Source organism: Vanellus vanellus, assembly GCF_965231255.1.
Source record: "Vanellus vanellus genome assembly, chromosome: 7".
NCBI lineage: Eukaryota > Metazoa > Chordata > Aves > Charadriiformes > Charadriidae > Vanellus > Vanellus vanellus.
This window is the reverse complement of record NC_138912.1, coordinates 5,915,608-5,940,326: the sequence shown is the minus strand read 5'-3', so window position 1 is coordinate 5,940,326 and position 24,719 is coordinate 5,915,608. Positions and strand designations below refer to the sequence as shown.

The 24,719-nt window shown below is 40.0% G+C and overlaps 2 protein-coding genes across 2 annotated transcripts in view; both read right to left on the bottom strand.

Moving 5' to 3' along the window:
- Positions 1-11,319, bottom strand: part of ATE1 (arginyltransferase 1) — an 83,517-nt gene extending 72,198 nt beyond the window's left edge. The window contains exons 1-6 of the mRNA XM_082486608.1: positions 11,210-11,319; positions 10,047-10,110; positions 9,643-9,705; positions 8,841-8,944; positions 7,738-8,010; positions 1,901-2,133 (exon numbers count right to left, since the gene is read on the bottom strand). Coding sequence (XP_082342734.1) covers positions 1,901-2,133; positions 7,738-8,010; positions 8,841-8,944; positions 9,643-9,705; positions 10,047-10,110; positions 11,210-11,312 — 840 coding nt within the window. The 5' untranslated portion in view covers positions 11,313-11,319. The remainder of the gene's footprint in view (positions 1-1,900; positions 2,134-7,737; positions 8,011-8,840; positions 8,945-9,642; positions 9,706-10,046; positions 10,111-11,209) is intronic.
- A 1,168-nt stretch (positions 11,320-12,487) lies between these two features.
- On the bottom strand, positions 12,488-23,864 carry NSMCE4A (NSE4 homolog A, SMC5-SMC6 complex component). The gene is made up of 11 exons (XM_082486499.1): positions 23,480-23,864; positions 21,787-21,867; positions 21,065-21,195; positions 20,271-20,422; positions 17,788-17,887; positions 16,295-16,385; positions 15,720-15,814; positions 14,901-14,949; positions 13,751-13,842; positions 13,113-13,201; positions 12,488-12,575 (listed from the first exon to the last, which is right to left on the bottom strand). The coding sequence occupies exons 1-10, from the start codon at positions 23,763-23,765 to the stop codon at positions 13,121-13,123; spliced, it is 1,158 nt and encodes a 385-aa protein (XP_082342625.1). The 5' UTR covers positions 23,766-23,864; the 3' UTR covers positions 12,488-12,575; positions 13,113-13,120.
- Positions 23,865-24,719: the final 855 nt, after the last annotated feature.

Here is a 24,719-nt window from a genome sequence, read left to right as displayed (position 1 = left end):
ATAAATATAAAAATCCACGTTTGTTTCTCCAAGAAACAAGGCACATGAAATGGAGGGGAAACTGAGCTTTGCATAAAACTCACTTGGCCTTCTGACCTGATTTATAGTTGGCTTATCAGGTGGGTCCTTGTGAATAACCATCTGGTAACGTTTATAGACCTGGTAAGACTCCTGAAACGTGGCTTTGAACTGTGAACTTGGTGGAGATGATCTCACCAACCTCACCTTCAGAAGAAGTTAAAGACATTTATTATTACAGTATCATGCAATAACTATACATTTATACATATGCAAACATCACAGAGAGAAATTTTGACTTCCTGCACAAGGGCCGTAACAATTTAATTAATACTAGCCAATAGTCTTCCAATTCTCCAGCTCAATTTAGGCTATTGAAGGCTTTTATAGTTACACTGAATAAAATACAAGGTTTTCAAACTTCAAATTAAGATAACTAAAATGCCCATAGAAGAACTACACAAATAGTTTTCAGGAAATAATACCAAAAAATGGTACACAAATCGACATTTTAAAGAGATTTTCTGTATTTTCTAAATTCTCCACTTACAGTTTCACACAATGCTGAAAAATACTTGAAGGATCCATGCATTTGGAAGACTCATATCTGTGCCCTTTATCTAAAGAGTGGTTTTATTGCAATAGTCGTAAGGGTATTTCTTAATATTTTTCAAATTGAAAGAGGAAGATGAAATAATGTTTCTATATTCAATTATGAATTCATTGTAATAGGAAGCTAACCATCTTCCCTGCCATCACTCTTACACACACAAAAATAAAATCATTTTAAAAAAAATCCATAAATTAAAAATTGTTCTTAGTAAGAACAATTGCTTCCTAACCGAAAGAATGCTCTCACACGAGCAACATTGCATTTCTTTTCAACCATATTTAAGGAAATATTAATTTCAAAAAAACCACATAATTTTCAGTATGGTTCTATTTTCATATATAGCATTGGTGCAGATCTATTGAAAAAAAAAAAAAAAGCAACAAAACACATCACACTTGACAGCCATAGCAAAGGAGCAAAAGCAATCTGGGAAAACACTGCTGAACGGTGCTCCTTTTAATTCTTCCTGCATCTTCTAGATGAAGATGTTCAGACAAAGCCATCATACTTCTGTTATACAACTCGTCAGAAAATCTGGAGGAGTTAGTGAGATGGATCAATTTCATGGCTTCTTGTCAGTTATTCAGTGAATCTTTTAATTTCCAGTACCATCACTGATAATTAGTAACTACAAAATACTTATAGTCAGATATTTTTTCTGGAAGTTGAAAACTAAAAAGAAAAATGGTTTTATGATTAACAAATGTTAGAAAGTCCAAAAGTCTTCCAGATGACTGTCTCTACATTACTAATAGATTTAATGGCAACCAGTATATTAAGCAAAATTTTCTACCATCACTTTTACAGCTTCCAAAGACATCAACACATATCAATGATGTTTATAAAAAGCAGCTATCTTCTTATCTGTTTAATTTTATGAACAATTACTGCTTTCTTGTCAAGATTCATTACCATAGATAGTTTAAGTATTTATACACTGCAGAACTAAATATTGAATCTCTGTCATCATTCAACACTCAGTTAATTCAAAGTCTTTCATTTTCAAGTCAAACTGTATGAAATCAATTTACAAGTTATTTTGGTAACTACTGGGCTCTGCTATGACTGACTGCAAGTCCAAGAGTACCCTCTTGTGGTTACACAGAGCTCAGCTGCACCATACATAAATCATGCAGTACCACATATATTTCAAGATTTAAACTATAACCATTCCATAAAGTCACAGATGCTAAACACCCAAGCATTTCAAAAACTCCTTAACTAGACTTTTCCTTAACCTGACTCCAACTACAGTGAACAAGACTTTACCTCTAATTTGTGTCGTGCATCATCAGGTAAAGGGACAAAAACAAACTCTTCAATGCTTTTAGGTTGGTTTGGTTTAGATTTAGAGTTTTGCAAGAGGAAAACCTGATCTCCTGCTTGAAGTTGAGAGCCTTCAAATGTGCACATCTGGTTCTGAAGGAGCTTCTGCAGTTTTCTTTCTTTCCGTATGTCCTTTGCTTTTCGACATGGTGGCTTGCTCAGATCAGCCCCTTTCCCTGCAAGAGCACAGCCAAAGACTTAAACACCACATTTTGCAACAAACAAGCAGCTCTTACATAATCACTGAAAAGAAATGGTTAAAATCACCATTAATTGCAGACTGTGGTCTGAACATAACATAGTCTTTCACGTTTACAACACCAGCAACGCCCCATGCCAAGCTCAGGTGCAATGATATTTTTTCCTCTACAGCTGTTTAACGCAACACTAATATGGAAACACCTTGACCATGGTCCCATCCCAGAGCCAAGGTTATGTTTAAAAATTAAAGAGAAAAGACTTCCTGTCTGTAAAAAAGTCTGAAAAGTCTGTCTGTAAATCACGACACCACATCCCTGTCTCAGAAACAAAAGCTAAGCTCCTGTTTAATATATGGCATGATGATGTATCATACCCAGACAGCTACAGGATCAGCTTGTAATACTGAAAGGAAAAAAACCCACCAAAACTACAAAATCTCACAGCCAAATTCATAGAGAATTGTTCTACTGCTCTAGAAACCCAGGTGGCCATACAACAGACTCCCATAGGAGACACATGCACAAAAAAAAAGAGCATTTCTTTTTTGTCACCTGGAATCCTTACGCAGTATATAGAAATACCACCAACGCCACGAATGACACGTAAAAGAAGAGTAAAAGGCCACATAAGATTACAATTTTGCTTAAAATTATATTCAGATTGTCTGGTTTTACTAATTAATTCACTTTTATTGATTTACCTCTATCTTTAACAGATTCACCATTTATAAGGTTCTATTTGTGAAATGGTATTTACTTAAAAGAGAAGTTAAACCTAGAAAACAAATGGATCAGCATGGAAAATAGTACATAGTACTACAAGAAGTTAGTTTTAAAGCCACACAAATCCAAAGATGCACAAATAAAAATTCAAGTGGTCCAAATTTCTCAGTGAAGGGGCCAGATTAATTTTATACTTAGGACACAAGTGTAAGATAAAAAGTCAAGATATGAGAACGCCAGTACTAGAAAAATTAATACAGAATTTTCTTCAATTAAAAAAAAAAAAAAAAGAGACCTCGTCTCCTTGCTACCCACTAAACGCACCAAAGGGATGGTTACCAAACAAATAATCTACTCACAAGTAGCAATTTCCCTAGACAGTATGATTTTAATAGATATTGATTGCAAATCCAAAAATTCAAATTTGTAAAAATTACAAAAATCCAGAAACACTTTCCCAATACCCTCAGTTCTGCCTAAAACGTGTAGATCGTTGTTGGCTACTCCATGTAGTATGCAGCAGTAAACCAAACACCATGCCTCACTCCAGAAGCTTTGTAAGAGCTGTATGAATCTGCTGCGCTGCTGGAAACAGTGGCAGAAGCGAAAATCAATTTTCAAGGAATATTTGCCTCAGCTTAGCAGCTGCTGTTGCAAGTTCCATACCGAAGGAAAGTTGCGCTCAAAATTCTATCAGCAGCCAGCTCATGTAACACTAAGTAACTCTAATTCTGCATTTTTTTATTACTTTCTAGGGCAGTGGTAGATGAGTTGGAGGTCAAAAAAGAGCAATATTATTAAAAATTTTGAAAAGAGAGGAAGAGTGGGAAAAAAACTCCTCCCATATAGGGAAATACAGTCATACATCTTGCACAGACCCAAAACTGTGACAGATATTATGACAAACTGCTGAAGAAGTCTTTTACGCCATTAGCTTTCCCCTGAAATGCACGTATTTGAAAACACACCTGCAACTTTTGAAAGACCTTTCCAAATGGGAAAGTACCCTGAACGGTGAGGTGCTTTCAAGCAAAGCATTAGGAAGACGACACATTTCCAACTGTATTCATATTTATAAGAAGTAAAGAAGAATTCAAACCCGGACTTAACTACGGCTTATCCCACTTTACTCTCTTGAAGCCCTGGAAATTACATGGAAATTGTTTTTTCCAGAACTCCTGTGAAAATGCAGTTAGAGCCTTCTTTCCTCCTCCTCCTTCTTACCACTAACTTATTAGGCAAAGCTGACTTCTTTCTTGTCCTCTACCTGCTTCAAACCTTCCCATGAACAATGAGAACAGTGGTACCCTTCTGCAAACTGGAAATGGTGAGAGCAACAATATTTCAGAAGCTCACTGATGCATTTAGAGTCACTTCAACTGCAAAGAATTGCAGCCCTCAGAGCTGCTGCCTGCATCCCTCTTTACCAGTAGACACATCATAGAAATCGGCAAATCACTTTATATTGGGATAAACTTTTAAGTATCAGTAAGGCTGTGAACTATTCTTTTTAATGTGCATACTATACAGAATTTACAGTTTATAAGTGCCCTCCTGGAGCAAGTTTGCAGCAAGCTCTTTGTGGCTCCCCCAAAAGAGTCCCAGTCTGGCTGTGCCGTGCAGACTCCATGACAGCTGAAATGTTGAGAGCATCTCAGGGACTTAGAAAAGGAGCTAATACCACTTGGGCACTATTCAGACATCCTACAATTGCATTAGCAGATTTTATGATCAAGTGTTCTTACCTCTCAGTTATAGTTTTTGAGTATTTGTTTCATCCATACAGCTAAAATTATTCACCAGAAAAGAACAAATATTACGAGGAAATTACAGATACTGTGTGACCTGTCCATGGGCAAACAAGTCAGAGGAAGAGTTTACTTAACATACTCATAATACATTTGAAGAATGAATACTTCATCTGTATCGGGATCTGTTTCATGTCTCATATCTTCTATAAGCTGTAAGTTAGTAAGAAAAACTTCTTAAAACAATGAATGTGCATACAGACATAAGCAAACCTTCTTTTCTATCTGAAACTGTGCAGAAACAGCCCATTATTCCTATAGGACAATGACCTGTTTTGTTTAGAAAGGAATAAAAATGCAATTAAACAATCTTATTACGGAATAAGTCTACATTTTCCAAGATGAAAACTAAACATCATTCTATCTGGAAAATTTTAAACTATATTTGACCTGCGACACCACCTACCCTCAAAAAATAAGCTTTCTGATGCATTTATTACTCACTTTTATATTTCATTTTAAACCTCCAGAAAGAAAGAAGCACACTAATGAATATTTTTCCTCTATAAAAGTAAAACCTCCTTTTCTGAAACAGAGTACAAATAATGTTTCAAGCTTTCTTTATCTGCATTTCCAGTGTTTAAAGTTTTACCCAATGTTATTCTTAACATAACTGGAGACCATACCTCACTTTTTCAAAACAAAGTCAGGTTTACACTCATAATCTTTACCCAAGACTGCCATCTGCTGTCAATATCCACTTAGTTTGCTTTCAAAATGTTTACATAACCCAAAGTTTTTCATTAATTATTTAAAAAACAAGAGAGTTTTGAAAATCTGTACAACAAATAAAAGTTACATAAACTATAAATTATATGACAGCTATAAAAGTTTTGACTGTATTTTATAAAATCAAAATAGAAAATACAGTCTTAAAAATTCTGGACAAGTTTTCCAGCAACTTGACCAGTACTGCTTCTATTCAGCACTACTGGTTTTCTGATCAAGCATTTCTGAAAACTTTTTTTGTTTAGATGCAAAATTCCTTGCTAAACTGGTGAAAACCTGAACCAATCAGAATGCATGTTCATTAAGGACAAAACAGCATTATTTTACTTGAAATTAGCCAACCCATAGGGGACAAAAATCTTTGTGAAGGAAAAAGTACTTTGAAGCTCTCATAAATACTGGCACAAGATGTAATAGCTGAGTGAAATTAGGAATTAGTATGACATCCCAACACAGGCAGAAACTCTAAAGCATCCATCTCCACCAGGATTTTAACTAACATTACTCGCCATGTATTGGCTAACTGCAATTCAGAAAATACCCTTTATTTTTCCAAACGGGCTATTGGACATGCTAAGCAAAACTGGAAACATGATCTGTAAGACAAGGCTGCCTCATCTGCAGCCCCTGGGCCACAAAGAGCCTGTCAGCAATTCTACCTTCTTTTCCAGTGCAGGCTGTTGGTCAAACAAATTATTCTGGTAATAATCCGTCCACCCCTTACCATCTTCCTTCCAGAAATCCCCCACATCCCACAGGAACATAGCAAGCACAAGAGACAAGCCACAGAAGCAACCCGCGGGCATGTAGTAGTAGTTTCTAGCACTACTTTTTTTTATTTTGGGGACTCCCAAGGACGACTCTGCACGTGCGACAGATATGGTCACACCACGCAGAGGATCACCCACCAGCTGTGACATACGGTCTTCCCTGTCACAACAAGCTCTGGGAAAAGCATAACACCACCGCAAGCAGATGTAGATTCCAGATTCTCATGCCACAGCAAGAGGTACTATAACAGCTATCACATGAAAAAGATTACAGTCTGAGGACTGACAATGAGATTATCCTTTTTTAGGCTAAAGATTTCATGTTCGAATTCAGGCCAAAGGCAGCATTTCAGAAATCCTTACAATTAGGACACAAAAGCTTGACTGAGGAATAACTTCCATATTGAAAAACGTGGCTATATTATTAAAATTAATATTCTACTAAAATATTAGTATTATTTTATTATATTATTATATATTAATATATAATTATTGTATTCTTATATAATGCCACCAATATTACATGTACTTTCACACAAAACTGTAGAAATGAACAAGCATTGACCTTCATTTTTTGGCACATGAGAGCTGTAGCATTGTATAAATGTAAATCAGAAGTAAAATGAGGGAGATTGCCTTAGTCCTTGTCCCTACTTATTGCACAGTTCACAGCAAGAAAAAAAGGAGGAATTATTACATAATTTCACATCCTCTAGTGAGACTGCTTTTCTAATCTAAAGGTAGCCAAACCAAAAACAAGAAAAGCTCCCAAACAGATAACAAAGCTCACATAGAAAATTTTATTCTTTATAGAGGACTGGAAGTCTCAGTATTTATTTTTTTTTCAAATCAGCAGAAAACTATATAATTTCCTTTAAGCCTACAAAATAAAAACACAGTAATATACTGAACTTATTTCCAGTGCCAGCTAGGTCTGTGGCAAATAGTCCATGAAAGTGTAAGAAATATAGCCTTAAACAAGTTATTCACAGGGTGTAAACAACACAATTTGTATTACAACAAGATGACCTGCAGAAATTTAGAGATGTAAAAACAATACCTTGGGCGTTTTTGTTGGGTCTTAAATTGGTTTCCCACTGCTGCACAAGAGACAAGGCTAAGCCTTAACCTACCCCAGTAACCAGCACACCTGCAGCACCAACCACAGCTGCATCCAGCTCTTTGCTTTGCACAACCATACCATACAAAAGTACCCTAAATTGGAAACTGGTCCCAATGTCTGATTAGATTTGACCACCTATCTGACTGCAATCTAAATACCTTACAGAAAACTATCAGCTGTAGAAATGTATTCTCAGTAACTAAATTTAAAAAATTAATATAATGGAATTCAGTGCAACTTTGGGGAAAAACTAAGAAAACAAGTAACACAGCATCTCTCAATTTATACACTGTAATTCCATTAACTGGCAAGAGTATAGAGAATAAAAAGAAATAATTGTTTAAATACTTGGCAAGATAAAAGGTGGTCTTTAACAACATGCAAAATCATGACAGTATATTCCAATTGCTACCAGAAGTTTGACTACCTGGCTTGGGTGGTGCATGAACAATTTTAGCTGAATGCGATGGCTCTCCAGGGACCTGCGTGTCTTTATCCGCACATATCTGAAGAGAACCCGATTCCACCTTCTCCTCATTCACCTCTTCTTTTGTTTCTCCTGTGTCCTTATCTTCATTTTCCACGCTCTCTGTGTGATCCACACTCAAGGGAGTCAGTTCAGAGTGACTGACATGGGATTCACTTTTGTACGCATAATCACACGTGACCACATCTTCTATATGGGAATCCATAGGTTCTTCTGTAAATAATCAAAAACCACGTGAGTGAATTTCTCTAACTGCAGCTCACACTTTGCACAATCAACATTAATATTAAATTATTTCCAATTTTGCAACTGTTTTCCAACAGATAAAGTGACTTTTTGCAATAGCCTGAAAACAGAAAGCTTCCTTGATGACCCTGAATTACTAGCACCAACTCATTTATGAGAACAGTTTCATTTTCTCCACTAAAATCGGGCAGTCAACTAATCTCATGCCGTAACTTCAAACAAAAAAAAAAAAAAAAAAAAAAAAAAGAGATACAAAAATACCAACAGACACACAGACACACACAAGGCAAATTACAATGATTCAGAACCAACACAAGTTCCACCACAACTGAGAAGAGCCGGGTTTGGTGTTGGATAAATGGTGTGTGACTGTTCAACCACCTGGAAGAAAAACCCTCTTTTCCCTGCTTGCTCTTCCTTTCCTCTGCCACCCACTGTCCCGCTTAGTCCACTCCAGACTATCACTTTTATGACAGAGGTAAAACCAAAGTCTAATTCTGTACGGCACCCAGCTAGAAAGTAAGCAGGTGCCCAGAGATGAAAAAGGAAATAAGATGGTCTACTAAAAAAGTAAGGAAACACTTTCTTCAATACAGCAAGTTAGCTGCACAGTTTGGTGTCTTGGCTACATAGTGCTCTTGATCCAAAGCACACTGTAAAGACACAACACACCCAGACCTTTACATAGGGGTCTATATACAAAAATCAAAGCGTATTAGCCATTTGATCACTCCAGCAGGTACTTGATCTTCCTTTCAAACTTCAGTATTGGTTCTCAAACACTAAGAATTTCTTACCTTCACCCACTACTTTCAAAACATCTCCTTTGGAAATAAATTTCAACATTTTCTTCAGAACCTTCTTGTGAGATTTGGAGGTCTGAAAACGCAAAGCTTGGCACCTTAAAAAGAAAAAAATATCATCATTTCTTTTGTGAAACATTATTTCAGAAAAAAAATGTTAAGGAAACGCTTTAAAAAGTTACACTGTAAATACATATATTTTCCAATTATTTCTTAACTTTCCCTACATAAGTCGTCAAATATTTTACCAACACTTTTGAGTTAATGTTATGTTGACTTGTATTGCATAATATCATTCTTTATGGCACATTTTTGTATCACTATAATCACTAAAATATGCTACGGTGACCTCAAGCACTGCATAAAAAAAGCTTTCCTAGGAGGCTAATACACTACAACTCTTCACTTACCCATCTTATAGATAGAGCATTGATACTAACTACTAAGGCTGGTAATGCCTATCTAGAATTATTCATTCAGCTGACAGCCTCTCTTATTTGGGCTACTAAAGCAGTGCTTGTGGCATATAGACGTACTGGGTCAGCCACAACCAGCAAGCAGTTGGATTGCAACCCAGAGGCAAAAGGCTACACGATTCGCAGATTGCTTACAGGAAAATGTCACTGAGCCGATGATGTGCCTGTGCACAAACCCAACGGCATAGATTTAGCACTCAAAGTATCATTAAAAGCAGATAAACTTTTCAAGTATTCTGTATTTAAAGCAGTAAACACAAATGGTTGAACATATTAGAAGCAGTCAAATGACTTACAGTAGTATATTTTGAGCTTCTTACCTTATTGTGTATTGGGGACAACACGTTTGATTCATGATAGGTTTGTAGACGTACTTTCCACTTCTAAAAATAATAATAAATATGTATTGATTTTCTGCTTATTCTACAAAATAAGTGGAAGACCAACCTTTTGTATTAAAATAATATCAAAATGTTACATGAAGAGTAACTAAATTTGAGAAGCAAGTTCTTCAGCAGTTTGCTATTACACTAAAACACTATCCTTCTAAAATAACCTGTTAACAGTATCATGTTACAAAAAGTCACAGTGCATTGGACAAATACTTCTATTCCAATTACTTACGGAAACTAGTTAACTGTTTTCACAGACCTACATTTTAAATCTGGATTCTAAATTGCATCTAAACTGACAGCTTGGCTTTGTAACTTTTTTTTAAATTTACCTTCGCCATCCTCTGTCTATGAGATCCTGGTAATCTTGAACTGTCATCGTATGCGCCCACATACCTGAAATAAATAACAGTTAACACACTTGACTGACCACAGTTATGCATTCAAACATTAAAATATAACTTCTACAGAAATAGGAAGAAATTTTTCCCTGTGAGGGTGGTGAGACACGGGCCCAGGTTGCCCAGAGAAACTGTGGCTGCCCCATCCCTGGAGGTGTTCAAAGCCAGGTTGGACGGGGCTTGGAGCAACCTGGGCTGGGGGGAGGTGTCCCTGCCCAGGGCGGGGGGTTGGAACTAGATGACCTTTAAGGTCCCTTCCAACTCTAACCATTCAATGATTCTATGAAATATTACTGTAAATCTGAGCAGCTAATGGTGAATTTCAAATAGATGTCTTTTGAGGATTTGGCATATTCGTAAACCTCATAAATTACTGATTTACAACAGCCATGTTAAGAGTAAAAAAAAAAAAAAACCAACATAAATCTTGGGACGCGATCAGCTATATTGCTGTGACTATACAAGTTTAAAAGTTTACCTCTCCACCTGCTGTCTTACCCAGAGACGCACCAACAAAATAACACACAATTGCTCCTTAATTTTGCTAAACCGCGTTGGACACACCGGGCCAGAAGAACTCTTCCGAGAGGCACCGAAGCTGACCCGGACCCTTCCCAGGGACTGCGGGAGGCACTGCCCAGGCGGCCGCCCAGCCCAGCGCAGCTCAGGGACTGTCACCTCCCGACAGGGACAGAACGCGGACGGGCCTGAGGAGACCCCTCCGGCCGCGGGGGCAGAGAGAGGCCCGAGCCCCGCCGGGCTCTGCGGGAGGCGGAGGGCCGGGCAGGGCGCCCGCACCTGAGAAATAAAACCGGACCGGGAGGACGCTTTGGGCGAGATCCTAACTACGTCCTTAGTTATGGTGCACGTGTTATGACAGTAATAATTAAAACATTTCATCCTTTACAAAGCTTTGCCGTTACTCCTGACGGGTTGCCCTTAGACCGCCAGGCGAGCTTACCCGGGGAGCCCACGACCTCCCGCCCCGCACCGAGCCCAGGCCTCCCCTCAGCCCCGCCGCCTTCTCCGGCGGCACCGGCCCGGCCCGGCCCGCTCCGCTCCCCTCACGGCCCGCCCTGCCCTGGGGGCCGCACCATGGGAGAGGTTGCCGCTCTCATTCTTGCAGTAGCCGCAGCGGTAGCCATCCTCTCCGCCGAAGTACTCGACGATGCTCGGAGAGCTGCCGGCCGCCGCCATCTCCCCCGCCGCCCTGCCCCGTCGCCCGGCTCAGGACGGCACCCTGCCCGCCGCCCCAGACAGCACCCCGGGACGCCCGGAAACAGCCGCCGTCACCGCCATCTTTGCTACGGGCAGAGCACGGGCGGCGCCCACAGGAAACTCCGAGTCTGCCATCTTTACCGCGGGCAGCTGCGGCGGCATCCCCGCAGACCCCGCCAAATTCCTCCATCTTTAGTGAGGGCGGGCGCGCTCCCCTGCCCGGCTCCCGCCACAGGAGCCCGGGCAGCCCCGTCCCGTCCCACCTCCTCCCGCTTACCGGCGGAGACCTTTCCCCGCTCCGAGGCGCAGTAGCCGCAGCGGTAGCCCTCCCTCCAGCCCTTGTACTCCACCACGGAGGCAGGCATGGCGCCCGCCGGCAGCAGCGGCCCCGCCCGGACGAAGCCCCGGGAGGGGGGGGGGGGAAGTTGCCGCCCTCAGCGGTGCAGGGTGGGCCGGGGCGGCCTCCCGCCGCTGGCGGGGTTTGAGGTGGTGTAGACGATCAAAGATGATGAAAGTGTGTTTTCTCACAGCCTCACGGCCTGACCCCGTTCTGTCACCCCGCCGAGACGTGCTCCGAGGGCAGATCACCTCAGCTGCCCGAGCAGGGGGTCCGCTCCTGAGAGAAGGAAGGAAGGAAGGAAGAAATCCTCAACGCTCCAGAGACAACGGTCCTCAGAAGAGCATTTTCTGGAGATGGAGCTAGACTTTTATTTATTCTGAAGAAAATACTGCCTAAGATAGCTGTCCTCCCTGAGTTACAAAACCAAATACACGTGATGGACTTAGGAGAGAAAAAAAAAAAAAAAAGAAAAAAGGAGGGAGGAATTTTAATCTGTAATTGGGAACAAACTTCCCAAGTCAAACCTTGATTTCCAGAAGAATAAGAACAGAAAGACAACATCACGTTTGTCCTGCAGCACCCAAGATCATCTAGATAAGATAAGATTAGCACAGCAGAGGTGGTTAATCACGTAAATTCCACTTGCAGACTGCTATTGGTGAGAGAAGGGGGATGGCATTTCCCTTTTCTGAAAGCTTGTAAATGTCAGTAAACTTTATATAAAGTAGTAAACATAGCCACAATAAATAGAAAGTTCATGGTAATAACCCCGTGACAGGTATAAACAAGACAGCTTATATAAAGTGTCGAGATGTTCCAATAAAAATAAATTTAATTTTACAATATATACATATAAAAATCTTTTCTGAAGGAAATATTTTAAAACATTTTCTTTAAGGCACCTAGGGGGAAAGAAAAAAAGAGAAGACAGTAAGACAATATGCATTACAATTTGGAATTTACCAAACAACCGTGACAATAAAATAATCCAATCCTATCATGTAAAGGATCTTAGAGGGAACCAGACCGTCTTCCCTTCCCTGCCTTCCCTAAGTCCTCTTTCAGACTACTCTATTAGTTGTCGGTAGATTAAAAAAAATAATAAGAGTACAAAAACTAAGCTAGAATTCTTCACAGCATTGCATTCCAAGTATGAGTATATTCCAAAATTCTAAAAATTAACTCAAGTATATCACTTAACTGACTACCAAATGTAAAAATAAAAGGTTTTTTTCAGTTAATTACTGCATAGAAGACTAGATGACGTTTTGTTCCACAAAGAGATCAAGAACATAGAAACATTCCAGATGTTATGCAGTTATCCTGCTTATAGTTTGTTTACATTTGTAAATCACAGGTAGTTTCCCTGCAGTTCTTCCACATGCATAAGAACTCATGCACTGTATCCTTAATTAGTTTTATTTATTGAAAGAACTTACTTGAAGAATTAAGCTATCTCCATTTCATCTTCATTGCTATAAGGAGGACTAATCATGGGTTCTGTTATTTCGTATGTTTCTACGATCTCCTGGTAAGAGATGACAACAATATGTAAGTTACAAGAGCTGAGCTATTGCAATTTAATTTCAGTTACCACCACATAAGTAATAAAGTTTCTCATACTAAAGCACTATTTCAAATTACCAAGTTTCTTCTGCACATTCTGAGTGAAGAACAAAGGAGATTTATTACAAACAGCAAACAGTGAGAAAATTGTTCTAGAGCTTCCCCTTGAGAAGCAAGTATCATATATAAGGGAAGAAACAGTCCCCATACTTACGTAGTCCTCATATAAAACAATAAAGGAAAGTCACCGCACAACTTAAAAGCACTTAAACTGACCAGGCTTCAAGGATCAAAGATGAAATTGCTATCCCAATTTTCAGTTTTCTTGCAGTTAAAAGCATTAATTAGATTTGTGATTGTTCTGGAATCCATAAAATTAAATGTAGTGATAATATATACAGGAACTCGTATCCTCATCAGAATACGTAACAGCTCAGCTCTCGGATGCATTCATACACTTAGAAAAAAAAAAAAAAAATTAATCAGAAGTATCAAGTGCTATCTATTATACCTTCCATTCTTGATGGTTCAGAGAGATGACAGCCTGGTTCCGTGCTCCAGCACTATGGTGATCCTCTCTTCCCTCATTGTCTTTTGAAGGTTCTGTTTAAAATACAGTATTTTCATAGTCTTTACACTTGTAAAGTCAGTTTCCTCCAGGAACACAGAAGCTTCACAAAAAGCAAATCAACTTATACATCACTAGTCTCTACCAACAGCCTGTACCACAGAATCATAGAATGGTTTAGGTTGGAAAGGACCTTGAAGATCATCAAATTCCAACCCCCCTGCCAGGGGCAGGGACACCTCCCACTAGACCAGGCTGCTCCAAGCCCCATCCAGCCTGGCCTTTAGGTACTGGAAGGCTGTAATATGGTCTCCCTGGAGCCTTCTCTTCTCCAGGCAGAACAACCCTAACTCTCTCAGCCTGTCCTCACAGCAGAGGTGCTCCAGCCCTCAGAGCATCTTCATGGCCTCCTCTGGACCCACTCCAACAGGTCCATGTCCTTCTTATGTTGAGGGCTCCAGAGCTGGACGGAGTACTCAAGGTGGTGTCTCAACAGAGTAGAGAGGCAGAATCCCCACCATATGCTTCTAAAGAAAGCTTCTTTAGTCTTACCTCCTGAAAATTTAGAAACTAAGATTTCTCAGAGTCCCAGAAGGACCTAAGTATTTAATTCTTTACGAAATCCCACCAAAGTCATAATCCCATTGATATCCTGTGGGAATGAACGCCAGAGACCTCATATGTAGGATGGCATTTCCTTTTCAACTGTTTTGAAGCTGCAGCACTTCCCAACTCAGATAGACAAAGGAGACTTCTTGCACACAAAAGTATCTTTTCTCAGCAAAGTGTAACAGTGTTCATATAGTTATTAGTGAAAATATCACTTAAAAGTAATAACCTTTTACTTCTATCAATATAATTAATTTATATAGATCAGCATAATGGCCTTTTTCCATATTTTGATAGTTAAAGAGAGTCAATCCCTTCAGTTACTTACACATCTCTTCATGCCTTCAATTACCTGCACTGCATATCCCCAAATCTTTACTCTTGCAGCTAAAAGTATACCTAAAACGTTGTAAACACCTAAGATACAGCTACTTTTCAATGTTGTAATAAAAAACAGTAATAGTTTTTTAAAGCTAGATTTTACCTATTATTGGCAATTTATCGTCATCCAGCTTTAATCTTGCAAAACCATCCTAAAAGACAGTAGGATTTAAAGTTTCAGAAATTAGAACTACCTAATTAGCATAATGCAGCGAGATTTCATGTTTTTATTTAATATATTACATAATCATAATCAGGTACATATATTGATAAAGATTCTTAATTGGAATACTAAATAGGAAAGATTATTTCAATATAGTACTTATTCATGAAGTGTGCGGCTGATACAGGACAGTTGGTAACCGTTGGATTACAAAAAAACTGAGTTATTAAAAATCATTATTATTCATTTAACGTACTTTAGTTAACCCTTCATAATCACATCAGTATTCACTATAAACCTGAATTTAGTCAAAATATATTTGTATATTTTTACCAAATCCGTTTTATTCATTAGACAAAGTATAGTTTGAAGTACAAATCCACAGATTCAAAGAGAACATAAAACCTTCCTACAACCTCAATAACTCGTCTATACTCTGTGACTACTCCTCTATGATCTAAAACAATGTGAGCCAGGATACCTTTTTGAAAAGTGTATTGACAGCAAAAAATTCACTACTGTTGTTGCTAAATTGACTGTAATAGAAAATTCTAGTAAGAAAAAAAAGTCTGTCAACTCTGTTTTCTTTTTTATTCAATTACCAAAATATCACAGACTGTTAGTAGAAAACAAATTAGTATTCCTAATATTTAAATCCTAATCTTTCAATATTAAAGTCATAAAAACAAACAAACAAATCAGTATTTCTAGATAAGTCCAATACCTAAAATAAGATTTCGAAAACATGGCATGCCTTACCCTTATAATGAAGGACACATGAAAGATGTTTTCCACAGTGCGTGCAAAAGAGTTTGGATCAATCACAAGATCGAAGAAGGAAATAGGTGTATCAGCTAGAGATGCAAAAATGTGTTTGTTTAACAAAAAAAACAAACAAACACAGGTGCTATACACAGAGCTAATACGTGTAAACATAAACTTCAGAAAGTCAGTACTCCTTTTAAAAGCTAACTGAATGTTTGTCAATTTAGTTACAATGCTGAATTCCCAGCTGCCTGCAGAAAGAAAGTTTCTAGAGAATACTATCTTCTTCCCATCTTTTCTGCACACATACGCATATGCAGCGACTATTTGATTGCCTTCTAAAAAATGGCATGCTCTAATAAATTTGCAAATTTACTTTGCAATCAAACAGCAACTGATTAGTCTTCCTATAAAATACACAGTCAGTACATAGCCTTCAACATAAAGATTTCTGCTTGCGAACTCCACCTAATTTTGTTTCCATAGTTTAACCACTCTTAACTGTAGAAGATTACGAGTATTCATTTCCTCAAAGTAATGCTTTAAAAGCTTAATTGAATCATACTTACGATCATTTTTAAAATGAGTTTGCAATAATCCCAAGATCCTCTCTACTTCTTTTTCTGTAGCTTCCTGATGAGACTCCTCCATTTTTTTTAACTGGAAAAAAGAAACATAGTTTCACCTCAAATAACCACTGTTGTAAAACAAGAATACGAAAAGGGCCTTTTAGGAACACATAGAAGAGAAATTTTTCTGTCTACACCACACACGCATAGTTACAACACACTTATGCAAACATGAGACAACTTATGAAGTGCTTTAGGAATTAATTCCCATTTTAGACTATCAAACTGAAAGGCTACAGTTTGTATGTTTTGAGCTTCTTTACAGGTCTACTCTTAGTTTTCAATACTTCTGTAGAACCGGGTTATCTCTAGTAGTACGTAGTCTGTGAGTCTACTGAAGAAGTTTATGTATAAGCATAGAAGGGCAATTCATTAAGATCTTTAACTTTTTTTTCAGAAAAGGCACCTAAGTTTCCATGTAAGAAATGTCACAGCATGAAGTTTGACATGGTCAAAGGACACGATTACCATGATTTTACGGATTTGTTGATTATCTGTAAAGCAGGGTACTCCAAATCGTCCTTCAAGTACGGTCATCAGCAGAGTACCAAATTCTCTTTCCCAGTACAGTCACTAGTAACCTGTTTGCTCTTCCTGTTAGCCACCGCTTTCCCTTTGAGCACCTTGCAATAATGCAAACTACAGAAACTTTCACACATAACTATTTATCAAACACAAATTAACACACATGCTGATCATCAGTGTTTACCTAAGCAAACCACAAACAGCACTCACTCACTTCTGGAAGCAACTCTCTCAAGTCCTCCAGCTCCTCTTCTTCCAAGTACAAACTGTATCAGAATAATTTCTATCACTATTTGGACTACTATGAAGTAGGGTGTATTTAAAAAGACATTTTGCCTCTGTATACTAGCATTATCAGCCAGAGGTTCCTCATAACAACATGATCTATTTTTTCAAAGCTTTAAGTGTAAGCCTCTCGTAAGTATTCTCAGACTTTTGCCTTTCTGCCAGAGTAAGACAGAAAGAATTGGGAAACAGAACACAGGGAAAATAGTGGTTAAGTGAGCCAATTAGTTTGGTGTTGTTAAACACATTTCTGTGCAAATGCCACACACTATTAGACACTTTTTAAATAAAAGTTGAAAACACAGTCATGTGAAGAAGTTTCTTTTGTGTTTCCTTTCAAAGTAACGAGCACCAGAGCAAATAAGCTAATTTGAAATTGAAAAAAATCAGTCTGTAAATCCTATTTCTGAACTTTAAGTCAATATGTAAATCTTTTTTTCTTCCACTCAGTGAAATACTGCAGTCCACACAAAACAAACCAAGAAGCCGAATGATGAAGTCTGTATCCTTTAGTACTACACCGTTTGTAACTACAAAACCCTAAACATGAACAGAAAGATTTAAAATTCGCTTGTAGTAACTATGCCATAACAAGTCATTAATAAAGATAACACTTCACAAACCTGAGCAGGCATTGCCCGTTTTTGTTCTCCTCCTGTAGCTTTTCTCTGCCTCTCAATCCGTTGTCTTGGTACGGGAGGATCAGACTTGAAAGATCCCAACCTAACCAAAATAAAAAGAACGTATATATGGAAATATGTTTTAGATTGTATGCTTAGAAATCTATATACTGAGCAGTTCCTCTCCGATACAAGTGCAAAGTAATGACCAATACCTAAAAATAAAGCCTCTTCACATTTAGAGACTTCTGTAAACAGCCATCCCCAAAAGCTGCTCCCAATATATGTTGGCAGCCTGTCCTGGTTTCAGCTGGGATAGTTAATTTATTGGTTTTTTCTAGTGGTGGCTGTGTTTCAGATTTGGTATGAAAGGAATATCAATAACGCATATTGTTTTAGTTGTTGCCAGGTGATGTTTATATTTTTCAAGGACTTTTTTCAGCTTCCCATAGAAGCTGAGAGGGAGCATAGACAGAACGACTGAATGGCCATGGAATATTCTGTACCGTAGATGTCATGCTCAGTATATAAATGGGGTTAGGCGGGGACAGGGGGTACTCACGATCACTCCTTAGGACAGTGCCAGTTCACCATTTTACTGGGTGGTGAGAGTGATTTGTGTCTTGTATATTCTTTTACCATTATTATTATTGTTACTTTTCCTTTTCTGTTATTGTTCTATTAAACTGTCTTTATCTCAACCCATGTGGGTTTTTTTCCTTTCCCTTTCCCCTCCTTTTCTCTCTCTTCTCCCTGCCCTTCTGGGGGAAGGGGAGAACTGCACGAGTGGCTGCATGGTCCTAGTTGCTGGCTGGAGTTAAACCACGACACAGCCTAATACAAGAATTATCAACAAATATATAAAAATTGATGCAATTATTCTGACTTTTTTTTTTAACTGAAAACTTTAAATCTACTTTGCTTAAAACTAGTTAAGAAATGAAATAGAGTATATGGCTCATATCCTCCAATAACTCCGTTTGAATTTATTATAAACTTTTTTGCCTGAAAACTCTCTCCATACAATATTTCTCTTTTTCATCTATTGCTTAGTTTCTGTAAGTTCAGGTTTGCAGTACGCTTTTTTTTTAAAAAAAAAAAAAGCCACAAATTGTTAAAATGTAGTCGATCAACAGAACATTCAATACATTAAGAAGAGGTCCAAAGTTTCTCATTAAACAACGTGAGTGTAACATACATGCTAGATTTAGGCACTTTCTTGAAGTGCTTACCTCTCTCCATTGACTATATAAGGAACTTAGGCTCCTAACTTTGGTTGCCTTGAATCTCCACCAAGTTAGATGCCTAAAGGAGAGAGTGTGAATTGAGACTCAATTCAAGTTAGTTCAGCAGGTACCCAAAAATTCTGCAGCACATACTTTTCCCTATCTTGGGTGAGTTGCAACTGCTCAATTTCAGAAGTCACAAAAAAGACCATGAAAAAAAAAAACCAACAACAAAAAGCTCAGGCCTCAGATAAGAACAGATGGAGTCAGAAATAAGTAGTTCTTTTCCTAAACTGAGGACTACACTTTATTATTTAAAATTAACATTTTGCTAATATTCACACATCCTCCATCAGATGAAGGCCATTATTACTTAATATGTCAAAATGCAACTAATGGGAAAAAAAGTCTTTCTTGCAGTCAGTTTTGTCTTAAGGTTATAAAAATGACTGGGAAATACACTTATCATTTAGAGCTTACAGCTTGAAAGTGCAAATATAAGTTTGAAATATTTCAATTAGCTATCCAGCATTAAATATCAGATATTGTATGATCGAACTGTTATAATGAGTGATACTTACTGGGGGATGGAACAAGTGTAAACGCACAGACAACTGAATAATATTCTATCAACTCTAATGACGATAATTTAATTGAACTAGGTCCTACTGTTGTAGGCTGACCTTCCAAGAGATTTAAACTGGAGCACTGTCTATAAGCCAGGTGACTACAGCTCATTTGACAGCAGCTAAAAAGGCTCCTACTGAATGAGTTGCCTACACACAAGGAGAGATGACGCTGATTCTACATAAGGCCACTTGCCAGTCAGTAATCAGGTGATTTCTTCTGAAGGTAGAGGCAGAAAGCAAGATTCTAAGAGACAACCCATTAATACAGATGTGCAAGAAAAACTGTTGGTCTCTTTGTGATAACACAATCATTAGGTAAAAGATACAGACCCTGGACAGACTGACCGGTTTTGGTCTGAAACAGGTAAATCAAGAATACCTTGCAATCTCTACTAGCTACAAGTGATGTTATTTTGCAGCCAAGCCAAATCAAAATCAAAGGGACAAATATTATGAAATATTTTGGAGACAAGGAGTTCACTGTACCATAAAAACAGAGACCACACAAGTTCTTGCTGACGTTCTGTGACCCAAAATTAAACTCTATTCAAGCCCAGGGCATTAAAGATAAGACTGTATTAAGGCCATTAGCTTGTGCTGCAGTATATAGTATTTCCTTAAATAAACTTACATGTAGTGAAAAGAAGGTGCTCTTCTGAAGTACTTTTCTGTTTCTTCTCCCAGTTTATGCCAGGCATTACTAGGTAAATAGCCACCTGAAATGCTCTCAGAATCACTATCATTTTCTTCTACTTCTACACGATTTATACCCATGAAGGTTAGCTACAAAAGAAAGAAAGCCGCAATGAAACTTCACTTAGAGAAAGATCAGTAGATACATTAATGATGAAACACTGTATTATAGTGTTTGTCCTGCTAGTTTAATATTTAATATCACTGCGTAAGAACCTTGAATTTCCTGAAGATATGCGAAAACAGAAAAACACTGACATACTGACTGGTTGTCTTCAGGAAGCATCAGCAAACAATGAAAAAAAGAGCTATAGGTAAATAAAACTGTCTATATTCCAAAAGAATTTCAATGATGTATGAAGTAGCTAAGCATTATTTGAATCGCACTATAAAGCTAAGATGTCTCACAGTTTCTGAACACCACACACTTCCAGGAAGCCTAGCCCCTCAAATACCATAAAACAACTTATTTGGCCCAACCCCAAGAACAATGTCAATAAAACAATTGAACTTGATGGGGTTTTATGATTCAGAGCTCTAGACCAAAGATTCAGACTCCTTACTAATCTACTGTAACACAAGAGAAAATTTTCAAGGTGTGGTGGGAAGTCTGCTTCAAAGCTATTCTGAATTGACTCTTCTTGACAAACTGAGGCTTTTATTTTATGATTCTGTAACAAATAGGGCAAACCTCGAGGAAAAGCGTTGGCAAAATCAGAATTTGGAACTTACCAAGTCTTCCGCAAATGTTAGTGAATCAAATGCTGTCATCTCAGAGTGCAACTCATTGGCCTTCTCCTTTCCTAGATTTGATGCTAAGACAAGAAACTGGGCATCCAGCGCAGCCTCTCGCGCACAGGAAACTGTTACAGAAAGACTTTATGTTAATAGTAGGAAATCATCAAAAATATAATACTAAAATTTAGCATGCGGATTTTCCTGGGTGTAGAGCTTTGTAAATCATTTTATTGCAATAACCTCTAACACACTTAGTTACACAATCCTTATAATAAAGTTTGCATCTTTAAAAAAGAGAGAGAGAAAAGGAGACGATGACACTGACAAAGGCAAGCACGGAAAAATAACACATCATCTTAAAGAATAAAATGCATTTTTTCATTGACATGCTTTCCATCTCTCCAAGTGAAATGAACCCCTCTACACTGTTATCTTTTATATGTAATACTTACATATATTGTTCTACAGAGTCAAGATAAAGCAAGTAGTATTTCTAAGTGCAAATAAACACTAATGATATTTATTTTACCATATCAACTTACTCAAACAATTCCTCTTCAACTAAAGATATCTATTTCAAGTTATACTTTAATAATTCTGATAAAGTACTTGGACCTCAACTCCATTCTCTTGCCCTTTTTTGTTTTAAGGCATCATTGCCTCACACTTGGCCAACTGTCAAACACCTCTTGTAAGGATCACAGAATTTGTTTTACCTCCACTAAACAGTTTATTGGCCTCTTCCAAAGCTTCTGTCAGCCTGTTGCTTTTTGAACTCAGCATATCCTCACGATTTTCTAGAGGGGGAAGGGACACAAATGAAATCCTAAATTACTTAAATACAGAAGCAACAAGAAATACATACTTACACCTTAAATCAAAGCTGGCTGGTTCACAGCTCATCATACGCACAAAAATACAGAATATAGTTATAGTGCATTAATTGCAAGATTATGTAGGCTCCATTTTTATTAATGTTTATGCATTAACTCAGTTTGAAGCAGTAATTTTCCATTTACTTCAATGGAGCAAGATTTATATGGTTGAATTTATGTTAGCAGATCCCGGATTCCTCTTGGTTCCAGTAAAATATCTGTATCTGCATCAAAGAAGCTACCAGATACCATAGTTTTCTATATTTTATTCATCTTACCTGTAAGTAATAACTTACTTAAGGACTTTCATGAAAGAAAAACAAATCCCTAAAAATGCATGCTTGGTGATTTCTATAGATCACAATACCAAACACAGTGACTTATATATAATGGTATATATATGATTTAACAAGGCTTTCAGATGTTCAATTCTGAACAGCTACTCACAGTACTGCTTTTAAGGATGTACACCATACTCCATGCACTGACATACCACTGTTGCTTTTCTGCATAATCACAGACTGCATCATCCGTAAACTGTGTTGTATTCTCTTGTAAAACAACTCTACAAATTTAGCAAAGATGCAGAAAACAACCAACACTACATGTTGCTAAACTTGATAGTGCTTACTCAAACAACCATTGTCATGCTTTCATGAAAAAAATTGCACATTCCAAACACACACGGGAGAAGTACTGACACACCTGTCTTGAAAGATGTTAAAAAATCCCATAGCACTTTCTGAATAGCCTAAGAATAACCTTCTGCTCCAGGCAGGTACTGGTACCTGCAGTTTCAAGTTAAAGCTCAAATACCATGAATGCAAAATTAAAGGCTTTCGCTATACCTCCAGGTCTACAGCCAATAGTTCTGCATCAATGCAGTCACACACATTAAGTGCATAGAATCACAGAATGGTTTGGGTTGGAAGGGACCTTAAAGACCATCTCGTTCCACCCCCCTGCCCTGGACAGGGACACCTCCCCCCAGCCCAGGTTGCTCCCAGCCCCGTCCAACCCGGCCTTGAACACCTCCAGGGATGGGGCAGCCACAGCTTCTCGGGGCAACCTGCGCCAGGGGCTCACCGCCCTCACAGCAAAGAATTTCTCCTAACATCTCATGTAAATCTCCCCTCTTCCAGTTTAAAACCACTACCCCTCATCCTACCTCTCCACTCCCTGATGAAGAGTCCCTCCCCATCTTTCCTGTAGGCCCTCATAACCTTGCTATCCTTGGGCACGCAAATGCTTCCAGGGAGGCAAATTTCCATCTAACTACCAGCCCAAAATTTCAACAGCCCAAGGAACTCGGGAGCTCCCACAAAAGCCTGAAGAGTTCCTCAAACGCTAAGGACTGGATACCAGCATGGCACCCGAAGGACTGCCCACTCGCAGCCCCCATTTCCCCGGGACAAAGAGGCACCATCCCCGCCGGAGGAGAGCCGGACCGCCCCGGGGCCGGGGCCGGGCACAGCGCGGGGTCCCCGCACGGGGGGCAGAGCCGCCCCCGAGGGACGCCACCCCCCGGCCTTACGCTGCACGCTGCAGATCAGCTCCCGATACTGGTTCCGGATGATTCTCCTGCTCCGCTCATCGCCGCCGCCCTCGGCGCTCTCCAGCTGCCTGGGCTTCTCCCCCGCCGCCTCCGACTCCTCTCCTTCCTCCTCGGAGGCCGGCGGGCGGCTCGACAGCCGCTGCTGCTTGTGCTGGGGCACGGCGCCGTTACGGGAGGTGGACGGCAGCGAGGGGCGGCCGCGCTCCGCGCCCAAGCTCGGCGAGGAGGAAGACTTCCACTCGCTTTCGCTCGCCTCCGACATCATCGGTGGTCGGTGGTCGGCGCTCCGGGCCTTCGCCAGCCGCCGCGGAACAGGCGCGGGAGGCCGCCGCCCGGGCAGCCCGGCCCCGCGGAAGACGCCAAGGCCGGGTAGACGCCGTTACCGGTCACGACGGCGGCCCGCAAGGGCCAAACCCGCGCGGAGGGGGCGGAGCGGGGGGGGCGGGGCCAGGGCCGCCACAGCAGCTTCCGGAGCGGGCACCGCCGCCGTCCCGGGAGGTCGCTGCTGCGGCGGGGAGCGAGCACCGCCCGCGGTGCATGAGCGGGTGGGAGACCGGGAGAGCTCCCCGCTGCGGGGCGGCCTGCTCGGGAGGGAGGGAGGGCGGGCGGGCGGCGTCGCTGCCTCAGGGTGCCCGCCGGCGGGAGGTGGCGCGGGGGCCGGCCCCCTCTCTGAGGGAACGGTGGCCTCTCCTGTCTCTGAGGGGACGGCGCACCCCCCGCCCCCCCGCTTTGAGGGAACGGCGCCGAGGGGACGGCGGCCTCTCCTCGCTGGGGGAATGGCGCCCCCCCTGCTTCTCTGAGGGAATGGCGGCCTCGTAAGCGGGCGGGAATGCGGCAGCCGGGCCGGCAGGCGCTCGCAGCGCCCCCCCGGGCGGCGTCGGGCCTCTCAGGTAGTTGTCCTTGGCTCGTTCCAAAATAAATTGCGCCTAAGTCATTTCGAATAAATCCCCGAAGGGGCCGCCCGGGGGCGTTCTGAGGCGTGACTTTTTTTTTTTAACTCGTGGATTAAGCAAGTCTTCCGCTTTCAAAAAGTTGAGCGGGAAAGTCCTAGAACTTTCGCCTTTATTAAGGAGTGGAAATGTAATGATGAAACCTGATGGGTACGAATCTTTCATCTACTTTTAAGCTCTAACATCTGAGGAGCAGAGGAGGTGAAAATTGGAGACAAAGGGATGATACTCTTGACTGAACATCTCTAATACATATGTTTCCATGTAAA

What these genes read in the sequence shown, in the direction of transcription:
- NSMCE4A (XM_082486499.1), bottom strand. Translation starts at nt 23,765, where the DNA reads ATGATGTCGGAGGCGAGCGAAAGCGAGTGGAAGTCTTCCTCCTCGCCG. An exon ending in GCTGATCTGCAGCGTGCAGC is followed by an intron (nt 21,868 to 23,479) that starts GTAAGGCCGGGG and finishes TTCCCCCTCTAG; the next exon opens with AAAATCGTGAGGATATGCTG. An exon ending in AACTCATTTTAAAAATGATC is followed by an intron (nt 15,815 to 16,294) that starts GTAAGTATGATT and finishes TTGCATCTCTAG; the next exon opens with CTGATACACCTATTTCCTTC.